At 53.6% G+C, this 16,082-nt stretch overlaps 1 protein-coding gene across 1 annotated transcript; it reads right to left on the reverse strand.

The window, feature by feature from the left end:
- Positions 1–2,589: 2,589 nt before the first annotated feature.
- On the reverse strand, positions 2,590–14,370 carry LOC147415263 (elongin-A-like). The gene is made up of 9 exons (XM_086468576.1): positions 13,993–14,370; positions 12,679–12,793; positions 12,146–12,301; positions 11,609–11,706; positions 11,143–11,323; positions 10,546–10,654; positions 10,114–10,271; positions 3,195–3,326; positions 2,590–2,702 (listed from the first exon to the last, which is right to left on the reverse strand). Exons 1-9 carry the CDS (start codon positions 14,368–14,370, stop codon positions 2,590–2,592), a joined length of 1,440 nt encoding a protein of 479 aa, XP_086324702.1.
- Between the last annotated feature and the right edge of the window lie 1,712 nt (positions 14,371–16,082).

Below are 16,082 nucleotides of genomic sequence, written 5' to 3' on the forward strand. Positions count from 1 at the left end.
CTGAGACAACAGAAGCCCGTATAGGGAAGAAAGACTCCAGAGTTCACGGAAAGACACCTCTCCAGGGGCCACCAAAGACTAACACAGCCCCCCGGGCCAAAACTGCCCTCTGCTGCTCACTTCACAGTTAATAGCGACTGCCCCGTTGTGGCCGGCTCCCCGCTCTCTGCTGCGGCCTCAGCGAGGCCACCGGAAACCACAGGCCTCGTGCAGCACTCGGGCTCCCCAACCTGCCCAGAGGAGCTCTGCTCCAGGGCACCTCCTCACACTCCCACCAACCCCTGGGTCTGCAGGCTCACGTCGCACACCTGCTCCTTCCAGAGCTCCAGTTCCTCACACCCCAAGTACAACCGAGCGTTTTGAACGCCGGCTATGAAGTGTGCACGCACTAGAAACAAACGGCGTTCCGTTATTCGCTTCCCTCCAACCCCAGTCAAGCGGCTTCAGGTTCAAAGACTAAAATCCTTGCTTTTTTTTTTCCAAAGAGGGGGTCAGGGCAAAAGATACAGGGGAAACGGCTTCCAAACTGGAAAGAAATCCTTCCCAGTTCCACACAGAGAACACGACAAAATCATTCCTTCTTTCCACTACAAGAGACAAGCCGATGCCTCCATCGACATTTAAAAGCTGTCTGCAATTTGAGAGGCAAAGTCCCCTCTCTCTCTTCAAGGGGAAAGGAAAAAAAAAAAAAAAAGAAAAGTTAAAACCTGACTTGGTGCGCAGTAAAATTTCTCCCCAACCCCCTCCTAGTTTTATTCCCAGTAGCCAGCAGAAGACCACAGCAGCAGAGCACAAGTCCCCAAGGCCTCTTGGCACCCCTGCACAGCAACGTAAGCACCTGTGCAAGACCTATAGTAACAGCAGAGGAAAGGTCAAGAGCTAAGGTTTCATTAACATACATGGGTAGAGAGCAAAGCCTCGGGACTCGACGTGCTTGCCAAAGGACTGACGAGCAAATGGGCCGCCGGTCCTACCCGCCCCAGAGAGTCCGGGTGGGACTTGGAGCCCAGCAGGTACCAGATCATGGGGAGTGACTCCAGTGACACCCAGTGTCTCCCCTCAGACAGATGGGTTCCTGCCAGCTCGAGCCACAGAGAGGCCGGTCCTTGTACTGGACTGGGAGGAGGGAGACTACTGGGAGCGACGTAAATAATACAGGCGGGATAGAGGAGCAGTTTAATATCAATTAAAACAATTCTATCATTTATTAAGAGGTCAAATAGCAAATAGTCGCTCCATCTTCCAATGACAGCGCCCGAAACAGGATGTTAAGGGCAGGGGGAAAAGAGGGGGGCTTGAACCTGAGAAAGGGACCAGAGTAAAGAGAAAACACTGTGCCGTCGTCTTGTGCAGATCGAATCCTCTCCCAGCAGCGGCAGCCTCCAAAGAGTTCAACGAGAAGGGCTGTTGAGGGGGGTGGGGTACTTTCTCCCTCTTCACTCCCAGTCGCCCATGAGAGAGAAAGTCCCAGATCTGCACTGCAAACTCATCTCCGAGAGAAGCTCTTCTGAAAATCTTTGTTCGTTTTTGCCGTCACGGGTGAAAGGTCTGCGACAGAGAAAGAGAAGGGAAAAAAAAACAAACCAACAAAACAAAGCAAACAAGAACCCCACGCGGTAAAGCAGCAGTCACAGACTAGGAGAGCAGAGAGCAATTCAAAGCCGCGGCCCTGGCAGAAGAGACGCAAGGCGGGCCTAAGCGTGTGCTCTCTGATCGTGGCTCGTCGTATTTTCAGGTCACAGACCAAGGAGAGCCCACTCTGCTTTCTGCACTGCAGGAACGCAGATCTCTGCTTAAACTCTCCCTGCTTCCCTCCCAGGGGAGCTGCACTACAATTTCCTTGTTCCAAACGGCTGGACAGGCACCAAAGGACAGCAGGAGGGAAAAGGCAGGGTTTCTGCCTCACTAGGACCGTTAGGACAGGCTGACACAGTCAGCGCCGAGCAGACAGGCGAATCGGCTGTTTCCCTATGCTTTTTCTTCTGCAAGAAGTTTGGGCAGTCTTTCTCACGCTCTCCTTAGGGAGAGGAGAGAAGAGAGGCCACCAACGTTAACCCTCCTGCATAGCCTGCATTTCTCTCACAGCAGAAGCAGCGGGTTCATGTGTTTGTAAAGGAGGAGCTCGAGGAGACCACAGGGACGTTCCGCAGTTGGTACTTACTCTTCCCTTGTCGTTTCCTGGCGCCACTAGAGGAGCGGGTTCTAGCTGAAGATGGGATAGAGACAGAATGGGCGCTGCTGGTGCTGGGCCCGTCGCGCGAGTGCTCCTCGCTCACAGGAGCGCGGCTTTGGCTAGGTACGTACGGGACTGGTTTTGTACTGAAACAGAGGTGGGACAGACGCTGCAGTAAGGGAATCCCTGTGGTCTGATGCGATTCTTCAGACACGAGCCACACCTGTTCGCAGCAGCACGGCTGATATCGCACGGAGCCAGCGGTGCCCAGGATCTCCATACGTCCCAGCAAGAAAGAGCCTATTACAGTTACAAGTTTCACCGCACAAAGACCTCCCAGACGCACGGTATCCTTTCCTGCCAGATGCAGAGCTTCAGCGGGAAGCTGGCAGGGGCTCCCAGGAAAAGAGAGACGCTCACTTGGTCTTTGGAAGAGGAGGTCCTCCAGTTCCCAACCGCTCTCGTCTCCTGTGTACGTTCCAAGCGGGCTTCGCTGCACAGTCCATAAGTGCCACCTTGGTCACTCTGCCTGTAGGAGGCCAGAGGGAAACGTTGCTTGGACCCAACCTACTATATATAAAGGAGGCTCCTCAGTGCTTGCCTTATTACAGCAAGCTCCAGCCACCTCTCCCCAGTCCACCCATTCCCAGGCTCTGGTGATAGCCTCGTCCCTAAGCTCCGAACCTCTTGCAGTCACAACATGGGCCGTGAGAAACCAGACTGATCGGGTCGGTAGCTCTCATTAGGTTCACCAAAAGAGGAGGAATGCCCCCCCCCCCGCCGCCTCCCTCCCCCCGGTTTTCTGCCCTGTCTAGTCCGCATCGACACCGCTATGGATGAAATCAAGAGCCTGCTAAGCCACTAAGCAAAGGCCGCCACAGAAAGAACAGAGAGCTAGGCATCTCCTAAATTGGACTAGATTTCAACCAGGCATTCAAAAGACCTTCCACCCCCCTCGCCCCAAAGATATCCCCTAGGCAGCATTCCCAGACCCCGCTCTGGTCATTCAGCCCTACTTTACCTCTGGGTTTGTTGGCATAAGCCGAGCTGATCTTCCCTACTAACACGAGCAGCCGCTGCTCGCGTGCATCGCGAAGCCGAAAGTACGCCTCCCGCCAGGACTCAGCCTCTTCTGGCTTCTCATTCTTGAAGTCTCGGAGACAGTGATTGCGCCACAGTTGGTCCGTATCCTCAGTGAGGAACTGAAGCAAAGGCACACGTAAGCTAGGATCCCTCCTGACACCTTCACTCCCCTCTCTCCCTCGGCACCAGCTAGTGCCAGTGCCACTGGAATAGCACAGAGGGCAAGACGGCTTAGGGGCCAACTTGCAGCAAGAGATCGGCCGATGGCAAATGCAGGAACTCGAGACTAGCAAAAGCCACCCCTTGCTATAAAGAGCGTTGGTCTTTACCATTCTGCTGTTGCAAGTGAGGACAGAACATCACTTCCACACCTCACCCTCCCTTCCCCAGGCCAAGGCACCCACATGATTACATTCCTCCATGCGACACAGCTGCTCTGGGGTGCATCTCTCCAATACTGGCCTCAGAGCTGAGAAAGGGACGCCACTCGCTTCGTGGATTGCTAGAGCAAAGCAAGATGCACACAGTATCGATCCTGCTTCTTGCTTGCCGAGGAAAGGGCTTGACGCCTTGAAACGCGGTGGAAAAACCTGCAGTGCTGCGTGACGCCACGCAATAGGAGGGCAAGGAGGAAGGAACCGTAGGTGCCGTAGCTCTAGGGAGCCGTCGGGCACCAGTACCTCCAAGTCAAGAGATGCGTGCGCAAGACTCTGTCTCACACTATTTCCAGCGCTTTAGCACTCCCTGAAAGCATGCTGGGTGCTGAGTCCCGCAGCACCTGAGCTTTCAGTGGGATCTGTCCCCTACTAGCTAGCTTGCCTTGCAACAAGGGGCAACTCTTCACATGCTCCAAGCCAGATGCTGCGGAGAGGTATACAAACAAGCTACCAAGACGCCAGGCACGGCTCAGGACTTTAAGACAGATGAGGAAAGGTACTTGCAGTCCATGTTGTTACTGAGCACTCTGACGCATTGCTGATACAGAGACAGCATCTCGGGCAAGGAGGTAGCCTTGGAACCCGAATACACGGGCATCCTTGAATACACCCGTGTCCTGGGTTACAGTGTAAAATGTGCCAAAAGAAAAAAAAAAAAAAAAATATTCTATTACCATCTTCAGGAGGTGTTGAGATCAGGTGGGGCGGTGCTCCCTGCCTCCCCCCTCTGGACTATCTCCTGTTACTGGGCACAACAATGCCTTATCGTCTGACCCATCGGTAACTCGCTCCTGGGCTATCTCCTGTTAATGGCCCATCAAGGAACTGCCTCACGACTCCCCATCCCTTTGTGAGATACTCCGCCCGGGGAGGGGGGGGGAAGGAGCCAAGCAGTCCATGCCAAATAAAAACGGAGATTTTGAACACCCTAGCAGCCTTTTCTTCCACTGGATTCCCAGAGGAGCTTTTCCCCCCACTGGAGTTCCAGAGGACAAGAGCTACCTGCCGACCACTGGACCTTCGGAGGAAGACCAGACTCTTTTACCTGATTGCTGCTTCCACAGAACTACACCCATCACTTCAGGAGGACTGCAGCCAGCATCTTATCGGACTGCTACTGCCACCCTAACAGGGTGTCAGGTTGTATTCCTGACTCTGTCAGTGTAAACCAGGGGGTTATTTGTTTTTCCCTGCCTTGTGTTATATATATATTAGTAAAGAACTGTTATTCCTATTCCCCATATCTTTGCCTGAAGGCCCGTTAATTTCAAAATTATAATAGTTTGGAGGGAAGGGGGTTGCACTCTCCATTTCAAGGGAGGCTCCTGCCTTCCTCCACAGACACCTGTCTTTTCAAACCAAGACAACGCGGCAGCCTTTAAAACCTTCTTCACTCTCTTCAGCTGGTGACGACACTGCTGTAAAGTGAAAGACTTGGAGTAAGAAGAGAGCGGAGAAAAGAAGAGCCCACCCTGCTGAATGGCACAGCAGACACCAATTGGAGTCACCCAGAAGCGACCTAAAGGGCGAAGTCTTCTCTAAAAGACCTGCCACCTAGTTCAGAAAGGGCACGTCCAAAGCCCAAGCCTCAGGAAGGGTCAGCAAAGGATCTTCCTCATTTCTGCTAGAGCATGTGGGAGAGCAGCCCCCTTCCTCTGAAACCTAGGCTCTGGGCATCAGACGCAGGACACCAGACCCCAACAGAAGGGCTTGAACCCAGCCGGCATCTGCTCCCACTCTCTCCCACAAACAATGGCTGCAGCCCCGCTCAAACCTATTTTCCTGCCCAGCATACCTTTCCCTTTTGCCTGGGAGCGGGCAGTGGACTTGATGCAAGGAACAGGGCGGTAACGGGCCGGGAGCAGGGCCAGCGGGTTGTCTGGTAACGGTGGTGGCACATCTAAAAGTATCTGGAAGGAGAGGATGTCCGTGCACGTAAGCCAACAATACAGCAGAACGTTGCATCCTGCCAGCATACAAACAGCACTGAACTGCATTTTGTTTGCTATGTCGAATAAGCCCCTCAACGCTCCTCAGCTTGCGCCACAACGTAGCCTCACGGGGAGGCTGCCCTTCTGCCACGTTACTGTGGCTCTGTCCAGGCTGTGAATACAAAGAAGCCAAAATTTGGGATCGGAATCGCTCCGCTCCCTCCACTAAGAGCCATCCACAGTGGCAGAGGAGAGGGGAATCTCACGAGCTGAGGGAAACCTAAAACTTTGATAGGAGGCACTTGCTAGAACGAATGGCAAAGCAGGGTTTTAAAATGCTGCCGAGAGTGGAAAAACACTGTTTTGAAGAGCAAAGTGTTCCAGACTTGAGTAAAAAGATGAGGCACTAAAGGTTTTGCACATCAGTCCCTGTTTATATACAAAACCCTGGCACTCATGTGGCTATGAATTTGTACAGAAATAATGCTCATTTTTCAAGCTTTCACCCAAGAAGGTCTGTCCGACCCCTACCGTTCTGTCTTCTAGAATCAGCTGCACTGTTAACACCAGATCTCCCACTTGTCCCCCACTTCTGGAGGCCAACGGATTTCGTTAAGAAAATTGTAGTGCTGACAGAGATTTTTGAAAGGTCCATTTTAGAGACGCATCGATACTTGGGAGGAGGGACAGGGGAACCTCGCTGGCGGGTGGAGCTGCACTGCACATTAGGTTGGATTCGAAGCTGACCCACATCTCAAGGTATTCTGCATGCTTAAAAGTAGATCACGCCCAATATGCTCTCCTACGAGGACTGAGCTGAAGGTGTTCTCTTTTAAATACACACCACCCCCCCACACCCCCCCCCCCATTTTTTAATAAAGAGGGGTTTGCCTATTGCATTTCTTTACTCCCCTCTCTCTCTTCACCCACTTTTCCAGCAGAGCTCCGCTCCAACAGCACAAAGCAATGCCTGCGGCATAGAGCATACGAAACACACGGTGGCTCCCGGCAGGAACCAAGAGTCACAGACCTAGTACCAATGAGACACCCCAAGCACACCCTGGTGCAGAACCAAGCCCAGCACTTCCAAGGGGAAAACTAACAAGCCCCAGGTGCCAGAGGCCCGAGAACAGCTGATGCCACCTCCTTTCTTCCTTTTCGGATCCTTCAAAACCTTACCCGCTTTGGTTCACGAGACTCTGGTAGTTCCTTCTCTGCCTCTGTCTCATTGGTTCGCTTGCGGCTTGGACTTTTCTGGCTTGGGCTTGAGCTGGTGGCACTGGCTCTGCAGCCGTCCGGTTTGCTGTGCCCTTGGTCTTTCTCCCCAGCTGACACAGAGGGCTTGAGCACTTTCCTTTTCTTTTTCTGGGGCTGGTCATAGTTGAGGTACCACTCAAAGGACATTGTGGGTTGTTCAAATTCATCCTTCTCTTCCCCCTCCCCAAAATTTGAAGAAAAGCCCTTTGATTTTTCGTCCACGACAGAGACTTTGCGCTTCCCTCTGCCATCCAGTCGCTGCTGCTCGTGAGAAGACTTGCGCTCTTTGGTTCCACTCATGTTCCCTTTCTCACAGAGCTCACCCGGGTACCTCTCCCAGCCTGCAGCTCTCGTATCCCAGTCAAGCGTTAAGCGTTTGAAAGAAGAACTGAGGATGACAAACTGCCCTCCGTGGCTTCCACGCTTGCTCTGACAGGCTCCCTCCTCGTGCCTGGAATGTAGCGAGCCTCATCACAATGGCACCATGGACACCGAGAACCTCACCGCAGCGGCACCTCGGACACGGGCCTGCAGCACGTAGCCAATTCCATTGGAAGCTTGCGACTATTCAAGAGCTAAAGAGGGAACCCACATCTCCCCTGCAGACCCTCCACTCTTGTCAGTGCTGCCTACAGTCTCTCTCTCCTCTCAACTAGAGTCTGTGCTAAAAAGGCGACTGATCCATTCCGCGACCACTGCCTCTCGACCCGCTCCTTTCCATTCCCCTCCCCATACCCCAGTGAAAAAGGTTCTTTCTCTTCACGCACATGCTGCCAGGCGAGGCTCTGCCAGCTCGTGCAGCGGCTCCGCAGGCCAGGGAGGGAAGAGGCGCCCTCTCCGACTTGCAGCCCAGTGAGGGGGCTGCAGGTGAAGGGAACGTACTTCTACCTCTGCCACCCAGGTGGTTTGGGACATCCCTTCACCGAGATGTCGACCAGCTTTTTAGTTACAGTGTTGTAGGGAGCCTCAGGCAGGAAGACGGTCGAGGACATCTTTGCCACCTAGACTGGCACGTCCTGGGCGTATGCAGAGAAACCAAGACAAGGAAACGGGAGAACGGGCAAACAGAGCGCTGAGACAACAGAAGCCCGTATAGGGAAGAAAGACTCCAGAGTTCACGGAAAGACACCTCTCCAGGGGCCACCAAAGACTAACACAGCCCCCCGGGCCAAAACTGCCCTCTGCTGCTCACTTCACAGTTAATAGCGACTGCCCCGTTGTGGCCGGCTCCCCGCTCTCTGCTGCGGCCTCAGCGAGGCCACCGGAAACCACAGGCCTCGTGCAGCACTCGGGCTCCCCAACCTGCCCAGAGGAGCTCTGCTCCAGGGCACCTCCTCACACTCCCACCAACCCCTGGGTCTGCAGGCTCACGTCGCACACCTGCTCCTTCCAGAGCTCCAGTTCCTCACACCCCAAGTACAACCGAGCGTTTTGAACGCCGGCTATGAAGTGTGCACGCACTAGAAACAAACCGCGTTCCGTTATTCGCTTCCCTCCAACCCCAGTCAAGCGGCTTCAGGTTCAAAGACTAAAATCCTTGCTTTTTTTTTCCAAAGAGGGGGTCAGGGCAAAAGATACAGGGGAAACGGCTTCCAAACTGGAAAGAAATCCTTCCCAGTTCCACACAGAGAACACGACAAAATCATTCCTTCTTTCCACTACAAGAGACAAGCCGATGCCTCCATCGACATTTAAAAGCTGTCTGCAATTTGAGAGGCAAAGTCCCCTCTCTCTCTTCAAGGGGAAAGGAAAAAAAAAAAAAAAAGAAAAGTTAAAACCTGACTTGGTGCGCAGTAAAATTTCTCCCCAACCCCCTCCTAGTTTTATTCCCAGTAGCCAGCAGAAGACCACAGCAGCAGAGCACAAGTCCCCAAGGCCTCTTGGCACCCCTGCACAGCAACGTAAGCACCTGTGCAAGACCTATAGTAACAGCAGAGGAAAGGTCAAGAGCTAAGGTTTCATTAACATACATGGGTAGAGAGCAAAGCCTCGGGACTCGACGTGCTTGCCAAAGGACTGACGAGCAAATGGGCCGCCGGTCCTACCCGCCCCAGAGAGTCCGGGTGGGACTTGGAGCCCAGCAGGTACCAGATCATGGGGAGTGACTCCAGTGACACCCAGTGTCTCCCCTCAGACAGATGGGTTCCTGCCAGCTCGAGCCACAGAGAGGCCGGTCCTTGTACTGGACTGGGAGGAGGGAGACTACTGGGAGCGACGTAAATAATACAGGCGGGATAGAGGAGCAGTTTAATATCAATTAAAACAATTCTATCATTTATTAAGAGGTCAAATAGCAAATAGTCGCTCCATCTTCCAATGACAGCGCCCGAAACAGGATGTTAAGGGCAGGGGGAAAAGAGGGGGGCTTGAACCTGAGAAAGGGACCAGAGTAAAGAGAAAACACTGTGCCGTCGTCTTGTGCAGATCGAATCCTCTCCCAGCAGCGGCAGCCTCCAAAGAGTTCAACGAGAAGGGCTGTTGAGGGGGGTGGGGTACTTTCTCCCTCTTCACTCCCAGTCGCCCATGAGAGAGAAAGTCCCAGATCTGCACTGCAAACTCATCTCCGAGAGAAGCTCTTCTGAAAATCTTTGTTCGTTTTTGCCGTCACGGGTGAAAGGTCTGCGACAGAGAAAGAGAAGGGAAAAAAAAACAAACCAACAAAACAAAGCAAACAAGAACCCCACGCGGTAAAGCAGCAGTCACAGACTAGGAGAGCAGAGAGCAATTCAAAGCCGCGGCCCTGGCAGAAGAGACGCAAGGCGGGCCTAAGCGTGTGCTCTCTGATCGTGGCTCGTCGTATTTTCAGGTCACAGACCAAGGAGAGCCCACTCTGCTTTCTGCACTGCAGGAACGCAGATCTCTGCTTAAACTCTCCCTGCTTCCCTCCCAGGGGAGCTGCACTACAATTTCCTTGTTCCAAACGGCTGGACAGGCACCAAAGGACAGCAGGAGGGAAAAGGCAGGGTTTCTGCCTCACTAGGACCGTTAGGACAGGCTGACACAGTCAGCGCCGAGCAGACAGGCGAATCGGCTGTTTCCCTATGCTTTTTCTTCTGCAAGAAGTTTGGGCAGTCTTTCTCACGCTCTCCTTAGGGAGAGGAGAGAAGAGAGGCCACCAACGTTAACCCTCCTGCATAGCCTGCATTTCTCTCACAGCAGAAGCAGCGGGTTCATGTGTTTGTAAAGGAGGAGCTCGAGGAGACCACAGGGACGTTCCGCAGTTGGTACTTACTCTTCCCTTGTCGTTTCCTGGCGCCACTAGAGGAGCGGGTTCTAGCTGAAGATGGGATAGAGACAGAATGGGCGCTGCTGGTGCTGGGCCCGTCGCACGAGTGCTCCTCGCTCACAGGAGCGCGGCTTTGGCTAGGTACGTACGGGACTGGTTTTGTACTGAAACAGAGGTGGGACAGACGCTGCAGTAAGGGAATCCCTGTGGTCTGGTGCGATTCTTCAGACACGAGCCACACCTGTTCGCAGCAGCACGGCTGATATCGCACGGAGCCAGCGGTGCCCAGGATCTCCATACGTCCCAGCAAGAAAGAGCCTATTACAGTTACAAGTTTCACCGCACAAACACCTCCCAGACGCACGGTATCCTTTCCTGCCAGATGCAGAGCTTCAGCGGGAAGCTGGCAGGGGCTCCCAGGAAAAGAGAGACGCTCACTTGGTCTTTGGAAGAGGAGGTCCTCCAGTTCCCAACCGCTCTCGTCTCCTGTGTACGTTCCAAGCGGGCTTCGCTGCACAGTCCATAAGTGCCACCTTGGTCACTCTGCCTGTAGGAGGCCAGAGGGAAACGTTGCTTGGACCCAACCTACTATATATAAAGGAGGCTCCTCAGTGCTTGCCTTATTACAGCAAGCTCCAGCCACCTCTCCCCAGTCCACCCATTCCCAAGCTCTGGTGATAGCCTCGTCCCTAAGCTCCGAACCTCTTGCAGTCACAACATGGGCCGTGAGAAACCAGACTGATCGGGTCGGTAGCTCTCATTAGGTTCACCAAAAGAGGAGGAATGCCCCCCCCCCCCGCCGCCTCCCTCCCCCCGGTTTTCTGCCCTGTCTAGTCCGCATCGACACCGCTATGGATGAAATCAAGAGCCTGCCACTAAGCAAAGGCCGCCACAGAAAGAACAGAGAGCTAGGCATCTCCTAAATTGGACTAGATTTCAACCAGGCATTCAAAAGACCTTCCACCCCCCTCGCCCCAAAGATATCCCCTAGGCAGCATTCCCAGACCCCGCTCTGGTCATTCAGCCCTACTTTACCTCTGGGTTTGTTGGCATAAGCCGAGCTGATCTTCCCTACTAACACGAGCAGCCGCTGCTCGCGTGCATCGCGAAGCCGAAAGTACGCCTCCCGCCAGGACTCAGCCTCTTCTGGCTTCTCATTCTTGAAGTCTCGGAGACAGTGATTGCGCCACAGTTGGTCCGTATCCTCAGTGAGGAACTGAAGCAAAGGCACACGTAAGCTGGGATCCCTCCTGACACCTTCACTCCCCTCTCTCCCTCGGCACCAGCTAGTGCCAGTGCCACTGGAATAGCACAGAGGGCAAGACGGCTTAGGGGCCAACTTGCAGCAAGAGATCGGCCGATGGCAAATGCAGGAACTCGAGACTAGCAAAAGCCACCCCTTGCTATAAAGAGCGTTGGTCTTTACCATTCTGCTGTTGCAAGTGAGGACAGAACATCACTTCCACACCTCACCCTCCCTTCCCCAGGCCAAGGCACTCACATGATTACATTCCTCCATGCGACACAGCTGCTCTGGGGTGCATCTCTCCAATACTGGCCTCAGAGCTGAGAAAGGGACGCCACTCGCTTCGTGGATTGCTAGAGCAAAGCAAGATGCACACAGTATCGATCCTGCTTCTTGCTTGCCGAGGAAAGGGCTTGACGCCTTGAAACGCGGTGGAAAAACCTGCAGTGCTGCGTGACGCCACGCAATAGGAGGGCAAGGAGGAAGGAACCGTAGGTGCCGTAGCTCTAGGGAGCCGTCGGGCACCAGTACCTCCAAGTCAAGAGGTGTGTGCGCAAGACTCTGTCTCACACTATTTCCAGCGCTTTAGCACTCCCTGAAAGCATGCTGGGTGCTGAGTCCCGCAGCACCTGAGCTTTCAGTGGGATCTGTCCCCTACTAGCTAGCTTGCCTTGCAACAAGGGGCAACTCTTCACATGCTCCAAGCCAGATGCTGCGGAGAGGTATACAAACAAGCTACCAAGACGCCAGGCACGGCTCAGGACTTTAAGACAGATGAGGAAAGGTACTTGCAGTCCATGTTGTTACTGAGCACTCTGACGCATTGCTGATACAGAGACAGCATCTCGGGCAAGGAGGTAGCCTTGGAACCCGAATACACGGGCATCCTTGAATACACCCGGCAGCCTTTAAAACCTTCTTCACTCTCTTCAGCTGGTGACGACACTGCTGTAAAGTGAAAGACTTGGAGTAAGAAGAGAGCGGAGAAAAGAAGAGCCCACCCTGCTGAATGGCACAGCAGACACCAATTGGAGTCACGCAGAAGCGACCTAAAGGGCGAAGTCTTCTCTAAAAGACCTGCCACCTAGTTCAGAAAGGGCAAGTCCAAAGCCCAAGCCTCAGGAAGGGTCAGCAAAGGATCTTCCTCATTTCTGCTAGAGCATGTGGGAGAGCAGCCCCCTTCCTCTGAAACCTAGGCTCTGGGCATCAGACGCAGGACACCAGACCCCAACAGAAGGGCTTGAACCCAGCCGGCATCTGCTCCCACTCTCTCCCACAAACAATGGCTGCAGCCCCGCTCAAACCTATTTTCCTGCCCAGCATACCTTTCCCTTTTGCCTGGGAGCGGGCAGTGGACTTGATGCAAGGAACAGGGCGGTAACGGGCCGGGAGCAGGGCCAGCGGGTTGTCTGGTAACGGTGGTGGCACATCTAAAAGTATCTGGAAGGAGAGGATGTCCGTGCACGTAAGCCAACAATACAGCAGAACGTTGCATCCTGCCAGCATACAAACAGCACTGAACTGCATTTTGTTTGCTATGTCGAATAAGCCCCTCAACGCTCCTCAGCTTGCGCCACAACGTAGCCTCACGGGGAGGCTGCCCTTCTGCCACGTTACTGTGGCTCTGTCCAGGCTGTGAATACAAAGAAGCCAAAATTTGGGATCGGAATCGCTCCGCTCCCTCCACTAAGAGCCATCCACAGTGGCAGAGGAGAGGGGAATCTCACGAGCTGAGGGAAACCTAAAACTTTGATAGGAGGCACTTGCTAGAACGAATGGCAAAGCAGGGATTTAAAATGCTGCCGAGAGTGGAAAAACACTGTTTTGAAGAGCAAAGTGTTCCAGACTTGAGTAAAAAGATGAGGCACTAAAGGTTTTGCACATCAGTCCCTGTTTATATACAAAACCCTGGCACTCATGTGGCTATGAATTTGTACAGAAATAATGCTCATTTTTCAAGCTTTCACCCAAGAAGGTCTGTCCGACCCCTACCGTTCTGTCTTCTAGAATCAGCTGCACTGTTAACACCAGATCTCCCACTTGTCCCCCACTTCTGGAGGCCAACGGATTTCGTTAAGAAAATTGTAGTGCTGACAGAGATTTTTGAAAGGTCCATTTTAGAGACGCATCGATACTTGGGAGGAGGGACAGGGGAACCTCGCTGGCGGGTGGAGCTGCACTGCACATTAGGTTGGATTCGAAGGTGACCCACATCTCAAGGTATTCTGCATGCTTAAAAGTAGATCACGCCCAATATGCTCTCCTACGAGGACTGAGCTGAAGGTGTTCTCTTTTAAATACACACCACCCCCCCACACCCCCCCCCCATTTTTTAATAAAGAGGGGTTTGCCTATTGCATTTCTTTACTCCCCTCTCTCTCTTCACCCACTTTTCCAGCAGAGCTCCGCTCCAACAGCACAAAGCAATGCCTGCGGCATAGAGCATACGAAACACACGGTGGCTCCCGGCAGGAACCAAGAGTCACAGACCTAGTACCAATGAGACACCCCAAGCACACCCTGGTGCAGAACCAAGCCCAGCACTTCCAAGGGGAAAACTAACAAGCCCCAGGTGCCAGAGGCCCGAGAACAGCTGATGCCACCTCCTTTCTTCCTTTTCGGATCCTTCAAAACCTTACCCGCTTTGGTTCACGAGACTCTGGTAGTTCCTTCTCTGCCTCTGTCTCATTGGTTCGCTTGCGGCTTGGACTTTTCTGGCTTGGGCTTGAGCTGGTGGCACTGGCTCTGCAGCCGTCCGGTTTGCTGTGCCCTTGGTCTTTCTCCCCAGCTGACACAGAGGGCTTGAGCACTTTCCTTTTCTTTTTCTGGGGCTGGTCATAGTTGAGGTACCACTCAAAGGACATTGTGGGTTGTTCAAATTCATCCTTCTCTTCCCCCTCCCCAAAATTTGAAGAAAAGCCCTTTGATTTTTCGTCCACGACAGAGACTTTGCGCTTCCCTCTGCCATCCAGTCGCTGCTGCTCGTGAGAAGACTTGCGCTCTTTGGTTCCACTCATGTTCCCTTTCTCACAGAGCTCACCCGGGTACCTCTCCCAGCCTGCAGCTCTCGTATCCCAGTCAAGCGTTAAGCGTTTGAAAGAAGAACTGAGGATGACAAACTGCCCTCCGTGGCTTCCACGCTTGCTCTGACAGGCTCCCTCCTCGTGCCTGGAATGTAGCGAGCCTCATCACAATGGCACCATGGACACCGAGAACCTCACCGCAGCGGCACCTCGGACACGGGCCTGCAGCACGTAGCCAATTCCATTGGAAGCTTGCGACTATTCAAGAGCTGAAGAGGGAACCCACATCTCGCCTGCAGACCCTCCACTCTTGTCAGTGCTGCCTACAGTCTCTCTCTCTCCTCTCAACTAGAGTCTGTGCTAAAAAGGCGACTGATCCCTTCCGCGACCACTGCCTCTCGACCCGCTCCTTTCCATTCCCCTCCCCATACCCCAGTGAAAAAGGTTCTTTCTCTTCACGCACATGCTGCCAGGCGAGGCTCTGCCAGCTCGTGCAGCGGCTCCGCAGGCCAGGGAGGGAAGAGGCGCCCTCTCCGACTTGCAGCCCAGTGAGGGGGCTGCAGGTGAAGGGAACGTACTTCTACCTCTGCCACCCAGGTGGTTTGGGACATCCCTTCACCGAGATGTCGACCAGCTTTTTAGTTACAGTGTTGTAGGGAGCCTCAGGCAGGAAGACGGTCGAGGACATCTTTGCCACCTAGACTGGCACGTCCTGGGCGTATGCAGAGAAACCAAGAGAAACCAAGGCAAGGAAACGGGAGAACGGGCAAACAGAGCGCTGAGACAACAGAAGCCCGTATAGGGAAGAAAGACTCCAGAGTTCACGGAAAGACACCTCTCCAGGGGCCACCAAAGACTAACACAGCCCCCCGGGCCAAAACTGCCCTCTGCTGCTCACTTCACAGTTAATAGCGACTGCCCCGTTGTGGCCGGCTCCCCGCTCTCTGCTGCGGCCTCAGCGAGGCCACCGGAAACCACAGGCCTCGTGCAGCACTCGGGCTCCCCAACCTGCCCAGAGGAGCTCTGCTCCAGGGCACCTCCTCACACTCCCACCAACCCCTGGGTCTGCAGGCTCACGTCGCACACCTGCTCCTTCCAGAGCTCCAGTTCCTCACACCCCAAGTACAACCGAGCGTTTTGAACGCCGGCTATGAAGTGTGCACGCACTAGAAACAAACCGCGTTCCGTTATTCGCTTCCCTCCAACCCCAGTCAAGCGGCTTCAGGTTCAAAGACTAAAATCCTTGCTTTTTTTTTTCCAAAGAGGGGGTCAGGGCAAAAGATACAGGGGAAACGGCTTCCAAACTGGAAAGAAATCCTTCCCAGTTCCACACAGAGAACACGACAAAATCATTCCTTCTTTCCACTACAAGAGACAAGCCGATGCCTCCATCGACATTTAAAAGCTGTCTGCAATTTGAGAGGCAAAGTCCCCTCTCTCTCTTCAAGGGGAAAGGAAAAAAAAAAAAAAGAAAAGTTAAAACCTGACTTGGTGCGCAGTAAAATTTCTCCCCAACCCCCTCCTAGTTTTATTCCCAGTAGCCAGCAGAAGACCACAGCAGCAGAGCACAAGTCCCCAAGGCCTCTTGGCACCCCTGCACAGCAACGTAAGCACCTGTGCAAGACGTATAGTAACAGCAGAGGAAAGGTCAAGAGCTAAGGTTTCATTAACATACATGGGTAGAGAGCAAAGCCTCGGGACTCGAC

Source organism: Leptosomus discolor, chromosome 7 (genome assembly GCF_034619465.1).
Source record: "Leptosomus discolor isolate bLepDis1 chromosome 7, bLepDis1.hap2, whole genome shotgun sequence".
In the NCBI taxonomy this organism is placed as follows: Eukaryota; Metazoa; Chordata; class Aves; order Leptosomiformes; family Leptosomidae; genus Leptosomus; species Leptosomus discolor.

Excerpts from the sequence above, each read along its gene's own strand:
- LOC147415263 (XM_086468576.1), bottom strand. The coding sequence starts at position 14,370 with ATGAGTGGAACCAAAGAGCGCAAGTCTTCTCACGAGCAGCAGCGACTG. Across the intron at positions 11,324-11,608 it reads GCATGGAGGAATGTAATCAT|TTCCTCACTGAGGATACGGA; the intron begins GTGAGTGCCTTG and ends CCTTTGCTTCAG. Across the intron at positions 3,327-10,113 it reads CAGGAAACGACAAGGGAAGA|ACTTCAAGAATGAGAAGCCA; the intron begins GTAAGTACCAAC and ends ACTGTCTCCGAG.